Genomic DNA, 20,087 nt, shown 5'->3' with positions numbered 1-20,087 from the left:
GCATATGCGAGGCTGCGAAAAGTATCTGTTATAACTCAATTAAGAGCGAGTATCATCAATGTATTGGGTTTAGATTTGGGTCAGATTTTTCAATGCAACAGTAGCAAGGTGACTCTGGCAACGCTTGCACGAAATAACAACTATAATTTTATTTCATAAAATAACAAATCGGAAGTTATATCTGGTTCTTCGCACACGATAAAAATTTTATTACGGAATTGTGTCGGTAAAATATGTGAAACCGAAGAATCAATGAAAACGTAAGATAAGATTTAATTATTATTTTTCGTATCTATAATTTATATTTCATCATTTATATCATACTTTTAGATATAAGGACACTATCAATCAGATAACTTTTATGATCCATCAAGCATTAGGTTATCAATATTTGGAAGCTTGGTATCATATTCTTCATTTAATAGCCCTACTGTTTCAGGTAATATCGATTTTCTGCTTCTTACCCATTTGTCAATGTTGTACAATTCAACGTTTCCTTTTATTACAGGCAACTGGTAAAGCGAGAAGTCCGCAATTAATAGAGATATTAAAAAGTCTTGCTGAGTTACGTGATTCTTACAATTTTGCGTGGAAAAATGACGCTGAGTACGCTATTGGAGCTGCGATAAGAGTGCTAGGACCGGAGACAGTATTAAATTTGATTCCATTAAAGGCAAGTAATTCTATATGAACCGGATTATGCTTAGAAAGAAAAACTTTATTTTATAATTACAGTAATATAAATCACTATTCTATAGGTATCACACAATGCGATTAATTCAAAAATAACTTGGCTACTACCATTATTGAAAGATTGTATGCTAGGTGGGTCACATACTTTCTTCACGGAAGCATTGCTACCTATCGTTGCATTGTGCGAGTAAGTATTGTAATCTATCTTTATTATAAGAGTATAAATTATCTTATATTGATATTTTGAATGATAATTATACTCAATTTTAGAAAAAAAGCAACCGAGCACCTGTACGCAGGAAAACTTACGAATTTCTCGTTTACCAAGTCTGGGCTATTTTACCAAGTATATGCAACAACGCTACTGATGTGAAAGATAATTTCAAGGTATATAACAGAGATAAATATAAAAAATATAGTATCAAGTATCCATGAGATAACTTTTATCTTGTTTAGAATATATCTAAACTGTTAGGAACAAATTTAAATGAAAGAAGGAATTTAAGGACGTCGATAACGTCTGCCTTACGAAGATTAATAACGAAAGCAGTCGAAGGCGACAAAAAAGAAGATATACACGAACTAGCTAGATTTGCAAAGAATTATTTACCATTGTTTCTAAATCTATACACTACTAAGCCACTTGGAACTGACGAAGAAGGACAACGCTTCGCCACGTTTGATACAATAAGAGTAATTTGTGAATAGAAGGAGTAACTTTCTTTAAAGAGATTAACTAATATTTTGTACAATTACAGGTGTATCTTACAATTACGGATAAAGAATTGGTACACGAATTATTCGATCGTGCGTTATTTAAGTTGAAAGAACCTGATATCGACGATTTTTTCAAAGAAAGTATTCACGATATAATAAGATTATTTATTAATCATACTGACATTAATAGATTAAGGACGTTTTACGATATGTGTGTACCACTTCTTAAAGAAATTTCTAAAACCAAGGAACAGAAGAAAGCGTATAGGTAACTTTTTAATATATTTGGAATTAAATATTTTAACTATCTTTTCTGCAAAAACAAAAATTATTTTTTATTTGTATGTTCTTTCAGGTTTTTAGAAGAGATATGTGGCAGTGGGAAGGAAACGTGTAAAGAGTTTGTAGTTCGAGATACAAAAATTATTAATAATAATAATCCTCTGCTACTGAAGTCGCAAGCCAAGCAGAGGAGTATGTGCTAATTTTACAAACGTTGTTCTATAATATCAATTTCTTATGAAAATTTTAACAAATAAGCCTTACTCATTTTTTAATTAGGTACGATTAAAATGCTTAATTCATCTCATAAAAATTCATCCACAACTTGAGAAAACTAAGTTCTTCGAAGCCATTGTGCCCGAAGCAATAATGAGTTTAAAAGACTTAAATGCGAAATATCGAACTTCTGCATATCAACTTTTAAACATTATTGCCGAGAAATTTTTAGGAAATCCTACACATCTTAAAGATTATGTTAATATGCTCATGGTTGGTTTGAGTGGTGCGATAGAAAATATACAAAAGTATTGTACCGCATCCTTGCTGGCACTTTCTTCTATCACTTATCATTACAACGGTACAGTTTATTTCAAACTAAAGTCAAAATAAACATTTCGTATAAAAATAAATTACAAGTCTGACAAGAGAAATTGCAGAAGCTGCATTGTCATATATCAAAATATATATTACTGTGATGCCATCTCATATTGTTGCCTCGAATTTAAAATTGTTGATTAGTAACAAAGGCGTTTAATTAATAATAATAACAGGTAGTAAAAAAATCCCGTATATCTCAATAAAAAAACGAATAAGTGAATTTGCAGATAGGCGCTTTATGTGCAATGAACGATGACTGCCATACGCATTTCAGACAAAAAGTACGATATTCTGGTAAAGTTAATAAGAGAATACGGAATGGAAACAATTTTTGGCATGATTCCAGCTTCCAATGCGATGTTACGTAAGAGATTAAAAAATATGAATAAGGCAGAAGAAGCGAAGAAAAAGAAAAAAGAATTGAGGAAATTGAAAAAACAAGAAAATGACGAGGATGCTGAATTCAATGCAAAGAGAAAACCTAAAAGGTAACTTTGTATTTTCCTTTAAACGGAATTTTTCTTAAACCGAAACAACTCTACAATCTTTATTAAAATTCAGTATTGAAGAAATATTGGCGGATAGCGATGATGAGTTCGATGAAGATATGGGCAATGAAGAGTCAAGGAAAAGGAAGAAAAGAACATCGCGAAAGGAAGCCTGGATTCATGAGAATGAAGAGATCGTTGATCTCGTTGATCGTGCGGCTGCTCGAAATATATCAAGTAAGTCTAGATATTTTTCAAAATTCGATTAGTCGAAGTTGGAATTAGATTTACAAAATACTTTTTTAGCGACGCAACCTATAGTCGCTATTAATTCAAAAATAGCAGCTATAAAACGGAAAGATCGTGAATTTAAGATTACGTCTGATGGCCGTCTTACTATCACAGTAGATAATGAGAAAGATAATGAACCAGAACCCAAGAGAAAGAAGAAATCTGCGCTTTTGTTGCACAGTGATTCAGAAGACGATTATTCAGAAGACGAATTGGGGTTAGATTTGAGGTTAGGAATTCTAGAAAAATGTAAAGTAATTCAAAGAAACAAGTGAACGAAGCCAATGAATTTTTATGTTATATGATCAGAAGATGATGTTCAGTCTGTAGCCATGTCGCAAGCAATGGATAAAAAACGTAAATATAGCGATAGTTATGATAACGTTAGCGTAAGGAGTGGATCCACATTGAAGTATCAAGGTATAATAGTAATATATAACCTATAGTAAATTTTTAATAATTATATTAAATTGACATTGAGATGGATTCCTCTAGCCTAGACTGTGTAGCTATGTATATTAATAATAATTTACTTCTCTAGATTAAGTGACTTGTACTTATAAAGATGGCTACGTTAAGTGGTTTGTATTTTTATATCATAAGTAATTGAGTGGAACTCAACTGTTTCTGTGAAGCAGAGTGTATACTGCGAAGGAGGTGGCGATACCTGAAAGAGGTAAAAACGAGTATTATGGGGATAGGTTGCTACCTTACTTTTATTAAGTTAATATGAAATGGTGCCTTATAAGGTTAGCTGGTAGCTATTTAATACGTGATGGGTTTTTTACAACGATTGTGTTACGTCGTGCGACATTCTTTCTAGAACAGGCCACACACCGCGGACAGGATGGCAACCAGATGTCCGCACGCCTTCACTGCGTACCTTCAATAGTCTTAAGAGCCGATCATAAATCTTAGAGGAATTTCTAAGGTCCTTCAGACCGAACCAAACATCTGCACTAAGTCACTGTCTAAAGGTTATTGTTTACTACGGAAAGATAGGAGAAGTTCGTCTTTCTCATGTACGATGTTTTACACTAGCAACTTTCTCTCGGGGCGGTTAACACCCTTCCTCCACTCTTCCACCACCAATCCAGAAAATTAACCTATTACCAGAGAAGTCCTTCCCTCACTCTCCCAACAAGAACTTGGTCTTAACAAATCATCTTTTCTCGCATCATTAGACGCACCCATCGCAAGTGTCCTCCGCTGCATCATCGTTACAGAAAGTTAGTCTTTATACGTTTTTTGAACCTTCAACATCTAAGCGTGCGTCGTGTACAACACCTCGTTACTCTATCAATCGAATTAATTGTACATTTCTAGTCAAGAAGTTGTTGGAATAAACATTAATTGTATTCGTTAATTCAGTGTAAAATCAATTTAACCACCCCTATTATCGCAAACGAAATCAGGGGATCGATCATTTCGTGGCGTCGATTATCCAATCGTAATGGGAATTTACGACTCCCGTTGACGTGCTTCCTCGCGATCGCGTCTCCCCGCGAATGGTCGAAACAGATTGACTACTGCTAAGTGTTTTGTATTCTTATTTACTATAAGTGAATGAGATAGTTTAAGTGCTTTGTATTCTTATTTATTATAAGCATGTATTCCGCAATTAAACGGCGAAGACGATATCGGAAGTACGTGAATTGCGAGCCATGTGTAGCGAACCCACGCTACTAATAAAAATGATCAAAATCGGGAAAATCACGGGTAAAGCCGCAATGGCTATCCGCAATATACCAATAAACGAATACGGACACCTGTACGATGCCCTACGACGAAACGTAGCCACCCAAGATTCTGTTAGAGAACAACAAGACCAGCTACGCGAAACGAGACAGCGTCACGACGAAAGTGTGCAAAGTTATATCATCAGGTTCCGCAGAGCACTCAATAAGCTACAATACAGTATAACGAACGAATACTGTGACGAAATTACTAGACGAGCTATGAACGACAGGATTTTAAGAGACTCCGTAATCGATTTTATTCGAGGCCTGAAAAGCGAAATAGGACAATTACTACTCGCCAATCCACCATACAATATCCTTGAAGTCGTAAAGAAAGCCACCGACATCGAGCGATTCTTCAGGGAAGATCGAAATCGACGACCAAAACCAATGGAACGATTACGACTCCATGGGCAGCGATGACTAACAACCAATAATTCCTATTCAATCATTAGAAAACCAACTCCAACACCCAGTCCAATGCCAAGAAGCTTCCGACAAACTGAACAAATACCACTTGCCCAAAGGACACAATTAAAATGCTTCAAATGCAATCAGATCGGACATGTCTCCAGTTAATGTAGAAATTTTCGAACACCCAGCCAATTTCCGAGACCACCAGCAGTTCACAATCTCGAGACAAGCAAGGAAGAAATAGAGAAACCAATATACCAGACTTACGAATTAACGCCACAACAGGAAGACTACCCACAGTACTTTTACGATCCGATGGACAGCGATATAAATTCCTCATTGACAGCGGAGCAGGAATTAATATACTCAAGCGAAGATGCCTATTACGACCAAGAATAACAAAAGAACGAAAATTCTCGATGGGACACTCTAAATTTAAAACTAACGAACACGCTTTGATAAAACTATTTGGCAAACCTCTAGAATTCTTTGTGGTAGAAGACAACTTTCCAATTATAGAAGACAGCATACTCGGTTTACCAGCCCTATCTAAATCCAAATTTGAACTCTCAAATCAACAATTATAACGTGACAATAATATACTTTTATTGCAACAGGAAAACGACGTACCTCCAAAACAAGCAGTGTCAAAAACAGTCTACCTGGAAGGAAAACCGACAACGACATGCTTTATCAATGGTGGTGAGTGCCCAGTCAAAATGACTAATTTTATCGAAAATTCAAACACGTACGATCAAGTCTCCACGTTTAAAGATTTAGTCAGACTTTCGCATATAAAGAAAACTCACCGTGAACCAATCGAAAAGATATTGCTGTTTTACCTCGACGTATTCAATCTAGAGACCGACTTATTACCATACACTAACCTTGCTAAACACACAATAACGTTAAAAGAAAATAAAATCATTAACACAAAATCTTACCGACCGCCTGAATGCCATAAAGAAGAAATCAAACGATAAATGGACGAAATGCTACAAAAGAACATCATAGAACCATCTGATTCTCCTTACAATTCACCAGTCTGGGTAGTACCAAAAAAGGCTGACGCCTCAGGGAAACAGAAATGGCGAATTGTAATAGACTTCAGAAAAATAAACGAACTAACTGACCAGGACGCATATCCATTACCTGACATAGACGACATACTATCCCAACTAGGCAACGCAAAATTTTTCTCAGCCCTCGATTTATCCTCCGGATTCCATCAAATCCCAATGGACACAGACTCTAAGAAATACACAGCATGCTCCACACCACAAGGACACTACCATTACAATAGAATGCCATTCGGTTTAAAGAATGCACCTGCAACATCTCAACGCATGATGGATACCGCGCTAAGAGGACTCATAAATAAACATTGCTTCGTATATTTAGACGACATTATAATATTCGGACAGTCGATTGAAGAGCACAATAGCAACCTCGCGATAGTATTGCAACGCCTACGCGAACTCAGACTCAAAATACAGCCGGACAAATGCGAATTTCTCAAACCAGAATTAGAATATCTCGGACATATAGTAACCGCCGAAGCTGTAAAGCCAAATCCCCAAAAATTAGAAGCCGTTAGCAATTTCAAACAGCCACGTAATCCCACAGACATCAAATCGTTCTTAGGACTAGCAGGTTATTACCGCAAGTTCATCAGAAGCTTTTCTAAAATCGCGAAACCATTGACCGAACTTACAAAAAAGGAGACACCATTTCATTGGACAGATAAAACCCAGAAAGCATTCTAGACATTAAAAGACAAACTCTGTTCATCACCCGTACTAAAATTCCCAGACTTTGCGAAACAATTCACATTAACGACTGACACCAGTAACGAAGGTATAGGTGCGATCTTATCACAGGACGGACATCCATGTTGTTATATCTCGCGAACTCTAAACCCACCGGAACGAAATTATTCCACCACAGAAAAAGAACTTTTAGCAATAGTATGGGCCATGAAACGCCTCCGACAATATTTGTTAGGGCGGAAATTCCTCATCCGAACCGATCACCAAGCACTAAAATGGCTACAGAATTGCAAAGACCCCTCATCACGCTTGATGAGATGGCGATTGAAACTAGAAGAATACGAATGCGACATAGAATATACGAAAGGAAAAGATAACACTGCAGCCGACGCACTATCTAGAATACATGTTCTGACCAGTCGACGCGAAAACTTGAACATAGAACTCGACAAAAAGTTTCACGATTGGGAAAAATCTACCGACGCGTTACCCAAAATTCTCAAAATGACTCCGAACCGTAAATCTTTCTATCAATTATCCAAAACAGAGCTAGGAAATTACGACAGAGTCGAATGGTTAACTAAATTAAACGAAATTATTCATACAAACGAGAAGATAGGTATAGGCGACGACAGTTTCACAGAAACCGAGAAGAACGCGATCAAACGAATTTTATTATTTCTGAACGGCACAGTAAAAGAATTAAATTTTGCATGGGAACCAATCCAAACATATAGCGCCGAAGAAATAGACGAATTATTAAAAGAAAATCACGATTTAGTAGGACACCCCGATATACAAAAGACATACGACCGCATTCGTGAACGGCACAGAGTACCAGATTTGATGAAACGCATACAACAACATATAGAATCATGCGACACCTACCAAACATCTAAAACTACACGTATCAGACCGCGCGAAGAACCTTGTATCACCGACACACCCCTCGAACCAAACGATAAAATTGGTATGGACTTATTAGGCCCACTGAAAAAGACGAAGAAAGGCAATCAGTACAATCTATCCATACATGACGAACTGACAAAATACTTAATACTCGTACCACTAAAAACTCAGCAAACGGAAACAATTTGGAACGCACTCCTCAATCGTTACATTTACATCTTTTCCGCTCCAAAAAAGATATTAACTGACCGCGGACAGAATTTTATATCTAGTTTAATGCAACAGTACGAAGACGCGTTCAAAATCAAACATATCAAAACGACATCCTTGCACCCACAAAGTAACGGATCTTTAGAACGGACACACGCAGTAGTAACAGACATGTTAAAATCGATACAGCGAAATTCGGATGAAGAATGGGACGATCAACTTAACTTTGTATGCCTTGCATATAATACAATGATACACGATTCCACTGGTTACACGCCATTCGGACTCACATTCGGACACCAAGCCAATCTTCCCTCCACAATATCCAAGAGTCCCCAGCGCACATACGCAAACGAAGTCACGTTCCGCAAAAAGGAATGGGACTCTAGACTCCGAAACGCTCGCGAAACATTGATCAACAGTAAACAGTAAGACAAAAAGATACACGGTAATCGTATAAAACCTTACTTTCCAGGTCGACGCTCCTCTTTGCCGGAATAGTATCCGCGCAAATAAATATTACGCCATTAGAAGGAAACTCTGTATTCGTAGAAAACATAGGAAAAGGATATTTATACAGAGATACTGCCAATAGTAGGATTAGACACTAGCGACATATACGAACAGATAAGCATAATAGAATCATATAAATTAACAATAGACTCACGTGTAATCAGCAAACAATACGTTGAAGAATTAGGCGGATTACAAAATCGTATCAATAACCTAAAACAACTCGCAAAACACTTGAAAGCGTTAACACATACCCGAAGCACACGAGGTTTACTCAACATCATAGGTTCCGTATCGAAAAGTCTGTTCGGAACTCTCGACGATGACGATCTTACGCTCATAAACAATATGATAATAATAAATGATAATAATAATGATAATAATAAAATCAAGACCATAATAGCTAATCAAACAGCACTTATTAGAAAAATTATAAACTCAGAAAACCTAAACTACTTAGAGAAATCATATAGTTATATATTAAAACTACAACAACAAGCAAATATCGATAGATTTATGCTTAAGATGATCATGAAAGTCGACACCGCGATGCAAACTTTACACTTCCAATTAGATGAAATACTTAACGTCATGATATTAGGCAAACAAGGAATAATTAGTCCACAAATACTCGACTCCGATGAATTCATAGAAAATTACGCCAAGGCAATAGGTAGCCAGATGTACAACACCGCGATTTCTGCCAAAACCGAACATTTTCAATTCATACTCGACATCAGTGATCTTAAAATCTTCACAATAGATTACAAAATATTTTTCAAAATCATAGTACCTTTAGTCTCTGTTACGCCGCCTAAAACATCTGCACGCCAGCCCGCGCGACCGGACAACAACCGACCTGCGTAACGTCACTTCGACCCGCAATAAACCTAAGGACCCACCATAACTTTCACTTCCCTGTATTGTTTCGCCATGTGTCTTCAATCCGTTTGTCTTAAAGAATTTCTAAAGCTTAAAAATATTCTCGAAACAGTCGGTTTTTAGAGAAGTCCTTGGGTTTATTAGTCGCACTTAAAACACGGAGAAAGCGGGTATGCACCCATTAGGAAAATCCGAATAGCCCTGTAATAAAACAAGCTAGGTTTTTCTCACGCACACAGTCATCTATTCACCACGATGGCAGGAGACTCCCTACTCATCCCTTCGAGCAGTAGTGCAAGTCATGACCAATCGACACCGCGGTTCGTTAACCTCACTTTTCCTAACGAAAGTGGGACCAACGAATCCGCGTTCTTTAGGCATAGGGGCACACCCACACCGAACTTTTCTTCCGTATTAAAAAAAGAGCGACAGACAGTCGAAAAACTAACGCCTAACGCGGCTGTCTACACATAGCGCGAGAGTCGCATACTTCACGCAAATCTTTTGTCGGTTCTCGGTGTTGTCGAACATACATCTTCTCTCCTAAATATATTATAGTGCTACGTCTATTAATACATTAACTTCCATTATAAGAGCCCTGCTCTAGCGTACATATCCATCGCATCTTCGTGCGACAAGTTGTTATCTATCTATCTATGCTCATCAGTGTAATCTAAGTGAGCGATTGGTATAATCGTAACGGGAATTTACGACTCCCGTTGACGTCTCTCCTCGCGATTACGTCCCCCCGCGATTGGTCGAATTTACAGAGGGTTTTTACCTTGTTACCCGTTTGCCTTTCAACTAAAGCTCTAAATCTCCAAAATGAACTTTCAACTTCATCTTTTGTCTTAAGGATATACACATATACAAACCTTGATGTGTCATCGATAAAGGTGGCAAAATACTTTGCTTCTGTTAGGGAAGTGATACATTTACACTGTACATGAGAGTGTGTGTGTAAGGGTCAGAGGGCGTCCAGGTCTTAGTTGAGACAAAAGACTGCCGTTAGAAGATTTTGTATAGTCGGTTGGCGACAAGCGTGCGTGCAAGACGTTCTTCAGAGTGTAATATAGATGTATAGCTGTTGTGTGTGAAATATAGTCAATTATTTGTATTTCCAAATCCTCGAATTTCCTTAACAGCTCCACCCAAAGATGTTTGTCTTATAGGGCCGCATACATCAGAATGTATCAGTTCTAATTTTTTCAACATCTTTAATTCAGATCTCTTTGGCACTGGGGTTGTTGCCTGTTTGCCTTTCAAACATATATCGCAAGTATTCATTTTACTCAATCTTATATTAGGTGGACCATTTACCATATTTTTATTTATTAATCTCCGAAGATCAGATTCATTTAAGTGTCCATATTGATAGCGCCAATCCATAAGTGTATTTCTGTTTTCATATACCATACCAATATATTCGGATTTTGTATCTACAATATATATGTCGGAGTAACATTAGAATTTAAGGCGCGTAACGATTCTTCGTTTGAATTAGCCATCGTTTTACAAAACAGAGATTATATTTACGCGTATATACAAGATTTTACAAAATATTATGAATGTTGAGTTTAATGAATAATAAGATTAACAAACGATTAGATTAACGAATAATAAGTTTAACGAATAACAAGTTTAACGAATAATAAGTTTAACGAATAATAAGATTAACGGATAATATGTTTTACGAATAATAAGTTTAACGAATAATGAGATTAACGAATAATAGGTTTTACGAATAATAAGTTTAACGAATAATGAGTTTAATAAACGCTATTAACAATGTTCTTGGGTTCAAACGAATCCACGGTCAACGAGATAACTCTTTACTATGCGTAGAATAATTTTAGACACAAAAAATACGATTGCTGAGTCGCTCGGTAAACTGCTCGATGTATCACTTTCCAAGGCGATCACACGAATGATGATCTGATGAAAATCTTTCTCGCTGTACGACTGCATTTGTTTGTTATATGCTCGCTGGAGGCATCGAGAAGGTTCCAATCGCCTTTGCTAGGCAGTTTCTGTCAAAAGTTTGTTGTATACTCTTTGGAAGCACCGAGAAAGATCCAAACGCCGTTGCTAGGCAGTTTCTGTCTGGAGTTTGATTCCTAATACAACGTGTGTCCCATTATATCGATATCTCCAAAGTAGAATTCTATGTGATTTCTAGGAAGAACTATACAACCGATCCATACCTTCGTCAAGCAAAAAGTTCATCCCGTGACCGTGGCTACATTCGGCGACCAGTTGTCACCTCGAATCCACTTTCGCTATCACAAATATCGAGCAATTACAATCAGATTGAATGACAACAATTGCTTAATTACAGCTGTGATAAAATCTAGGCTAAAGCATTAGAAGACTTTCCCAAAATTGCAAAGGGAAGGCTCCGGTTTTCCTTTCGTTTCCGACATATAAATCCCTTTTACGAATAGTAGTAATAACGACTTCATCATTCTTTCCAAATATTGTAGCCCTTCTATTTGTAAATACAATCCTTTTTCCATTTGCTGTAACTTTTGATACTGAGATCAAATTTGCTTTTAATTCTGGCACGTATAAAGCGTTTTCCAATCTAAATTTCTCAAGTTTGTTTCTTATACAACTAAATAATATTTCAGTACCCTTACCTTTGACTTCAGTTAATATGTCATTCTCTAATTTTACTTTCTGATTTCTGACTGGCTCTATGGATTCAAAACAGTTTATGTCACAGCACATATGTGACGTAGCACCGCTGTCAATGCACTATTCCATCGGTGGTTCCATGTTTATATTCAATGAAATATCAGTAACAATACTATTTTATGCTGATTATCTTCATCCTGAATATTGGAAGCACGCAAGCATTGTTCAATTTTGGGTATTTCAGGAACTTGTACTAGTTGAGCTTTATGATCATCGTTTTTCTTCTTCAAACACTGATTTGCCTTATGTTTACGTTTGTGACAATAAAAACATTCGATGTGTTTTACTTTGTTAGCTTTAATAAATCCATTTTTATTTTAAGAATTTCTATTTTTATCATAGCTTTTGTGTTTATTTGAATCTTCCACTTGCAGAGCTTCTTGGTAATCTTTTACAGCATTTGAATTATGACGAGAATCAGCTTCTTCTAATAATTTTATCTTAAGCGCATCTGGAGTAGGTAATTGGTCCCGCGATTCGATTGCACATCTAAAATTTACGTATGTGTTCGGGACGCTATATAATAATAGGATTGACAATAAATTATCAGCGATTGGAATATCCATTTCTTTTAATTTATCCACGTGACTGAAATAATTATTTAAGTGATCGTACATATTTTCACTACCGGACATTTTCGTGAATAATAATTGCTTTAGGAGCGTAGCTTTTCTTGCTTCACATGACACAGCTCACTCGAACTTATGGTAAGAATAACATCGGTTCTGACTTTACCATCCCTTTTATTCCATAAAGAGGCTTCATCCACTGCTTCAGGTTTAATTATTGAACCATTTGCATATTTCCACAAGTCATCTTTAATTGCCTCTATTTGTAATTTCCATGTGTCGTAATTTACTTTGTTTAGCTTTTTAATACTTAAACTCGCCCCGCTCGACATTTGTTTCTTTTTTTTTTTCTTTTGACAACTGTATTATCACGCAAGCAATTATTGTATACTCGATAAAGCGCCCTTATGATATTCAACACTGAATCATCGATCACGCACCCATTTCTTTTGTTTTTAGGTTATCTTCTGCGCTCCTCAATATTATTACTATTAATAACATTTTCAATAAAATAATAACTAATTATTGCACCTGGGCCCGTAACCTGTTGCTATTTCTATACTCAGAGGTACGATCACAATAGTAATTATTTTATTGAATGAATAAATCTATCACACCGTTCTGAGCCAAAAAACCTTCATTGCACGCTCTTACAAAAACTAGGGATAAAAACAAAAAGGCATCTTGAGCCTATCGATTAAATCTATCGATTGTAACTAAGACTATCTCCTAGTTACTATTTCTTATAAGTAACGCATTTGCATATGGATGGCGAGAACGAACTCACATTGTCATTTTCAACAATAAATAACAAAATAATATATTAAACAATATAATAATATATAATACTTAAAAAAATTGTATAAAACATAGTGCTCTGCGATAATCAATAGTTTAAGACATTTGAAATTTGATTATAGTCCATAAGGTAAAAATAATTACCATACCATAAGGTAAAGTATCTAAAAATAAGGTAAGTACCATAAGGTAAAAAAAATAATGGATTATATGTGTCGCAGATGAAAGGAAAGCCGAAGCCTTTCCTTGGAAAATTTGGGAACATCTTCTAGTACTTTAGTCTAGATTTTATCATAGCTGTAATTGTTTAAAATTTGGGATAGCGAGATTGGGTTCGAGGTGACAATTGGTCGCCGAACGTAGCCACGGTCACGAGATAAACGTTTTGCCTAACGGAGGTCTGGAGTGGTTGTATGGGTTTTCCGAGAAGTGTGATTGTGGCGGCGTGCCGCCTCGAGAGCGGGCCTAGCCACGTGTGAGGTTGCCTCGGAGGTGCCGATACAATGGAACATACATTGTATCAATAAACAAACTGCCTAGCAACGGCGGTTGGAACTTTCTCGATGCTTTCAACGAGTGCGTATCAAATTCCAGGCAGAAGTTTCCTAGCAACGAGCGTTTGGAACCTTCTCGATGCTTCCAAACGAGTATACAAAAACAAAAGGCAATCGTACAGCGAGAAAAATCTCCACGAGGCAGGCATTCGTGCGATTGCCTTGGAGAGTGACACGTCGAGCATTTTCGTCAATCGTATTTTCGCCTAAGATTATTTTTTTACGCTTAGTAAAGAGTTAACTCGTTGGTCGTGGATTCGTTTGAACCCAACAAAAACATTGTTAATAGTGTTCATTAAATTCATTATTCGTAAATCATATTATTCATTAATCTGACTATTCGTTAAGCTTATTATTCATTAGACTTATTATTTGTTAAGTTTTGTAACAGTCTTGTATATACGTGTACATATAATCTCGGCTTTGTGAAACGATGGCTAGTCCACGCGAAGAGTTGTCACGCGCCCAAAATTCCGATCTTAACCCGACATATGTATGATGTAGTAAATCAACTTTATGTATAGCCACATATTAGGGTTTTGATTTATTATGACGACGTTGGCTTGCATTGGGACTATGATTGTCTTGCGTTTTGGGTGGCGTTATCGTTAGATATACGGCAACTGGCTATGACCTTGGACTATTCTTTACCTTTAATAAATATGGAGAAGTATATTATCGGAAAAAAAGTAACGGCGCAGGGGGTTTCGGTGACCCCAGGCCCCGTGGCTGACTCGAGTGACGTTCCAAGCTCTACTCGGCGGTTATCTAGCGAGTGGCCAAACGAGACGAGAGGAGGGTGGGATCCGGGGCGCCCTCTCGATCGGGTAATATGACCGGGGACCATAGTAATGGTGCAACGGGGTGCAGAATTGGAGCAGGAAACCAGAGGAGCAGCAGAAAGAGTTATAAAGCGGTGAAGGGTCTCCCCCCCCTCCCCCCAAGAAGAGTGCGAAGTTGCTGGAGTTTACCAACGGCATACGAGAGGCGGTAGAGAAAAAGGGCTCGGGCAGCCTAAAGACTAGCAGTGGACGGGAGCCGTCGAGAATAGTCTCTGTTATTACAGACAAGGGGGAATTCTTAACTCCTGTCGTGAAAGAAGCCATCGGAAGTGAGGAAAGGTCCCTCGTATCTTGGTCGAGTATGGCGGCGAAATCGACCAATGAGACGGTCGAGGAGACTGCTAACGCGTCCGAGGGGGAGGCTTCCGCCTCGGAGAGCAGCAGCTATAATACTCCGATGATGTTTAAAGCCAAACAACCGAGGTAACCACTCTCTAGAGTGGCAATGAAGAATAAAAATATTATTACATTAAGAATCGAGCCTGAAAAAGCAAACTATGTGCTAGTTAGTCTCGACGAGTGGGACGAGTTAAGGAATTTTATGACAGATGCCATCGATGAAATGAGACATGCGGCGGATAAGCTTAAGAGGTATACCAACAAGGACTCAAAGATTGGGGAAATAGCAGCATCGGCCGATATGAAAATGGGCTGTGTTTGGGATAAATTAAACGTAATATTGAGTAAGAAGGGTCGTAGAAGCAGGAGGCGGGTGGATGTGCCGCCGAGGTAAACGCTTCAACATAACCGCTTCGGCCCAAGTCGAAGTAGGGAAAGTGAGTACTAGTGGAATACAGTAGTAAGAGAAAAATTGTGTCACCAACAGAAGACAGAAAGGGGGACGACATAAAAAGGACAAAGAGACGTGATACTTCGTACGCGGAGATATGCAGCGAGAGGAGAAGGAACGAAACCGATGTCACGACCGGCTCAGTTCAAAACCGAAGGCAATGATGTGGCGGCATTCGGCAACAATATATATCGCCTAAGCGAACTGCCTAATGAACCATCAATATCCCAACGGTGCTTCCGCCGAATGTTCGAGAAGAAGGCATGTGTGGCAACAGTCGCGGGCGCCTAACAAACTCGAGGACAGTGGGGATATTGAGGGGTGACAAAAGAAAAATAACCGATTCCAATCGGAAATAAAGTTGCAAAAAAAGTTAACCTTGAAAAGTTATGCTTAGAGCTCAGAAGCAAATTGTAAAACCAAGTGTTAGAAAAAAAATAAAGTTTCTTTTTTATTTTTATCTTAAATTTGTTTTTTTATTTGTTTTGTTATTTTACATGATACCGACCTCGTGACAAGAGAAACATGCGATTCTGGTGGGGAGTTAACTGTTCACATGACCAGGAGAGATAAAAGGAGGCTTAAAGAGAGGAGCAACAAATCTAGACCAACGATTAATAGACGACAGGGGGAATGGAAGCCGAGGATATGTAACAGACTTGAGGCTCTCTTGGTGATAGTCCGGAAGGATGAGGACTGGATTCAAAAGTATGGAGAGCTTACGAGGGCCAAGGAGGCATTGAGTGAAAGCACGGGTGTCAGGCGTACAAGGGACGGCGACATACTCGTTGCCCTTAAGATCAAAGAAGCCATAGGGTCTGTGTTATCACCCTCTTGAGTAGGGTATCTGTGGAGATCAAAGACATCGGCCGGCAAGAAACTAAGGAGGATCTCATGCAGGACATATCAAGAGGACTGGGAGTAAACGATACCAGCGTGGTGGAGGTAAAGTCGTTAAAAGCAGCACCCTGGGGCACGCAGATTGCCATTGCTGTTATACTGGCTACGTATATCGCGAGCAAGAAAGGGAGAGTAAAAATGAGAACAAGCTTTACCGTTCTCACTATGCGGATTTTGCTTAAAATAATCAGATGTTATAGGTGCCATGATATGCGGCACATGACGAATAAGTGTTCGTGCAGTCCTAGCAAGGAGCGCTGCCGGAAATATGGCGAGATAGGGCACACAATATCAGTGCGAAGAGGAGCGCCAACTATTGGTAGAGCGATGAGCTCGCTACGTTAAGGAGCGAAACTCTAAGAGCTAGAAGGAGAGCCCAGCGAGCGGTGGCGGCCCGCAAGGATAATGCCGAGGTCCTGGTGGCCGAATTCGAGGAAGCTAGGAGGCGACTGAAAACAGCGATCGGGCGTATCAAGGAGGAGAATTGGAAGGGGTTCTGCGCCACCTTAGATCAGGATCCATGGGGCAGGCCGTATCGAGTTGTGAGGAAGAGAATGATGCGGTCGGCTCCAACGGAGCCCCTTGGACGAGATAGAGTGAAGGGAATCCTGCATGACCTCTTTGTCACCAGGCAGGAAATGCGACCGGCTACACAAGAAGAGGCATCGATCCCACCTGGCGAAGAAGGAGGGTTACACATCGAGGAAGTGGACATAAGGATGGCTGTTGGGAAATGCGATCCCAGGAAGGTGGTGGGAGTGGTAGGGATTCCTGATACTGTCGTGGGGTTATTGGCTGAGCAAAGACCTAGTGTGCTCCTGACAGTGCTCAACGGCATAAATACCTATGGAAAAATATCGGCGGTATGGAAATGGTTACTGTGGAATCTCGTGTATGATGGGGTGCTGGAGAGGCTGGACCGGGAGAAGGATACCGAAGCAGTAGCGTTTGTCGACGATCTGGCGATTCTACTCAAAGTCAGAGGGTCCCACGCCATCAATGAGAAGATAAGGGCATTCATAGCCTTGGCCAGAAGATTTCCACTAGCCGCGTTGTGAAGTACCTAGGGGTAAGTGTTGGATAGTGCTAGGGGATTCCCCCCTCCCCCCACCTCGTAGCAGTTTGTGATAAAGCGGAACGGTTCTTGGGCGCCGTACGGAGCCTAGCCCCTAACGTGGGCGGGCCTAACGATGTAGTAAGAAGACTATATTATGGCCTTTGGGAGTCTGTGGTTCTATATGGCGCACCGATATGGGCCTCCTCTCTGCAAAGAGACACAAATAGGACGATCATGAGAAGGGCACAAAGGGCGGCGCTGATCCGTACGTCTACCGCCTACCCTACGGTGTCACATGGGGCACTGTGTGTGCTTACCGGTAGCATACCGATTTACATCAAGGCATGGTTGCGGTGGAAGCAGTATGGAGTGAAGAGGCGGATCAACGAGAGCCCCGAAGAAATGGCACATGTTGGGCAAGAAGAAATGAAGGATTTGGAGACGGAGGCAGAGGACAGGTGGAGATTGGAGTGGGCGTTCCACAACCCCTACAATTGGACTAGGAGACTGGTAGAAAATCCGTTGATCTGGTACAAAAGAAAGAGGGAGACCAACTATCATACGATGCAGATCCTTACGGGACTCGATATCTTTAACTGGTACCGTCACAGGATTGGTAAAGAGTCGTACACCAGTTGTTGGGATTGTGGAGCGGTGCTGGATGATGTCGAGTATGTGCTCTTTAGGTGCCCTAGATGGATAGTGGAGAGAACGGAGTTGGAGGCCGCGGAGGAACAGTTATGGAATAAGTCTTATGCATTCTGTACAAAGGCGATGAAATGCCGGCTGTTTAACGAAAGGGAAATGGAGGTCACAAGAAGAAGAAGGGAAGGAAGGAGGAGAAGAAGGACCAGAGATGAGGAGAGAAGATAGATAAAGATTGGGTATGTTGTGTAGAGGCCAACCCGAAGTAATGTCGAATGACTGTACCAGGTTTGTACCTCGAGTACCGTAGCAGAGAGAGAATGAGGAGGGGTTTTTAGTGGGTATGGTGATGTCATCTGGCCGAGTCCCACATAACATGGTGACGCGGGTCACTGGTTATGCGAAATAGCATTTTCCCCTTCTCGCGCAAAAAGGGCACACAATATCAAATTGAGGAAACGATCTGAAGTGCACACTGTGCAGTAGGGGGTACGAGTTACGGACTAATCATGTCATGGCGTCTCTAGCCTGCTTTACGCTCAGCAGGATAATACGGAAAGAGGCAACTAGAGGGAGAGCACCCTGAAGGTGGTTCAGATAAATTTAAATAGGAGTAGGCTTGCCCAGGACCTGATGCAGCAGCTGGCCTGGGAAGGGCGCGTCGATGTAGTCATCATATCTGAACTAAATAGACAGCTCCCCTTTTAGTACAAGGGGGATGCATCTATCTTGGCAACCAGATTAAATGGCCTTCACCCTAGCGAAAATACGCTGATCGAAGAAGAGGGGTTTGTCGGGATCAAGATAGGGGAAGTGTACTGCGTGAGCGGTTACTGCTCGCCCTGTGATCAGTACTTATCTATGATCAGTACACTGGGAGGCTCGACATATCCATCGGGACAACTGCGAGGAGGTGCAATGAAGTGAACATGGTTGGTGATTTCAATGTGAAATCCATAGTATGGGGTTGCCCTAAGAATGACAGAAGGGAAAAGACGCTGACAGAGGCTCCTATTGGGATCCTGGATGGCTTTACATTTCAGAGAGGCTCGAAGAGGAGTTTCCTGGATATAATGAACGCGAGCAGTAAGCTCCTCGAGAAGCATAAGCATTCTGGGATCCTTGGAGAATGCAGTGCTTCGGATCACAGATACGTTTTGCACGAGTTCAGAGGAGGCGCCAATTATAGAAGGAAGAAATGTTTTAAATATTCGACGAAGGACGTTATGCCCGAAAAGTTTTTAAGTAGTTTCGACGACAAGAAAAATAAATTATTGAAGGATCAGCCCAGGGAGACGATAAAACAAGAGGATTACCTATTACCACTCAATAAAGTATTTCCCCCTAAGGGAAAATAAACCCAAATTATTGGTGGAACGACGAGATAGCCTGGCTTCGGGGGGGGGGGGGGCTTAGGAAGAGGAGATTAACACAGAGATCGAGGCGACAAAATAAGGAGCGCGCTGTTCAGCTTGATGCCGATTACAGGAAGAATAGGAAAGAGCTCAGGTCAGCTATCTATTCGAGCAAGAAGCTGGCCTGGAAGGAGTTCACAGCTACCCTCGACCGTGATCCATGGTGCCTTCCATATAAAAGAGCCATTGCCAAGCTCAGCAAGCTGAGAATATTATCGCCAAACTCTTCCTAATCGAGGACACGGACGTTGCTAATGAGGACGTAATAGAGAAAAATGGCGGAGGAACCCCCGGAGTTGGTGTGGCCCAAATGGAC

The 20,087-nt window shown here is 39.8% G+C and overlaps 3 protein-coding genes across 3 annotated transcripts in view; 2 read left to right on the top strand and 1 right to left on the bottom strand.

Annotated features, from left to right (window-relative positions):
- Nucleotides 1-20,087, bottom strand: part of LOC126875728 (uncharacterized) — a 303,269-nt gene that overhangs the window by 126,334 nt on the left and 156,848 nt on the right. The gene's annotated exons all lie outside the window — the stretch shown is intronic.
- Nucleotides 145-2,301, top strand: LOC126875767 (RRP12-like protein). Its single transcript, XM_050638640.1, has 9 exons — nucleotides 145-260; nucleotides 331-439; nucleotides 509-673; nucleotides 759-880; nucleotides 964-1,039; nucleotides 1,150-1,386; nucleotides 1,452-1,678; nucleotides 1,766-1,884; nucleotides 2,141-2,301. Exons 1-9 carry the CDS (start codon nucleotides 253-255, stop codon nucleotides 2,299-2,301), a joined length of 1,224 nt encoding a protein of 407 aa, XP_050494597.1. The 5' UTR covers nucleotides 145-252.
- LOC126875746 (RRP12-like protein) lies at nucleotides 2,548-3,291 on the top strand. Its single transcript, XM_050638634.1, has 2 exons — nucleotides 2,548-2,777; nucleotides 2,851-3,291. Exons 1-2 carry the CDS (start codon nucleotides 2,608-2,610, stop codon nucleotides 3,044-3,046), a joined length of 366 nt encoding a protein of 121 aa, XP_050494591.1. The 5' UTR covers nucleotides 2,548-2,607; the 3' UTR covers nucleotides 3,047-3,291.

The sequence above is a fragment of the Bombus huntii genome, unplaced genomic scaffold (genome assembly GCF_024542735.1).
Source record: "Bombus huntii isolate Logan2020A unplaced genomic scaffold, iyBomHunt1.1 ctg00000057.1, whole genome shotgun sequence".
In the NCBI taxonomy this organism is placed as follows: domain Eukaryota; kingdom Metazoa; phylum Arthropoda; class Insecta; order Hymenoptera; family Apidae; genus Bombus; species Bombus huntii.
The sequence above is the reverse complement of the archived record's forward strand: the minus strand, read 5'-3'. Positions and strand labels throughout refer to the sequence as shown.

What these genes read in the sequence shown, in the direction of transcription:
- LOC126875767 (XM_050638640.1), top strand. An exon ending in CCTATCGTTGCATTGTGCGA is followed by an intron (nt 881 to 963) that starts GTAAGTATTGTA and finishes ACTCAATTTTAG; the next exon opens with AAAAAAAGCAACCGAGCACC. An exon ending in GTCGCAAGCCAAGCAGAGGA is followed by an intron (nt 1,885 to 2,140) that starts GTATGTGCTAAT and finishes AGAAATTTTTAG; the next exon opens with GAAATCCTACACATCTTAAA.
- LOC126875746 (XM_050638634.1), top strand. Translation starts at nt 2,608, where the DNA reads ATGGAAACAATTTTTGGCATGATTCCAGCTTCCAATGCGATGTTACGT. An exon ending in GCAAAGAGAAAACCTAAAAG is followed by an intron (nt 2,778 to 2,850) that starts GTAACTTTGTAT and finishes ATTAAAATTCAG; the next exon opens with TATTGAAGAAATATTGGCGG.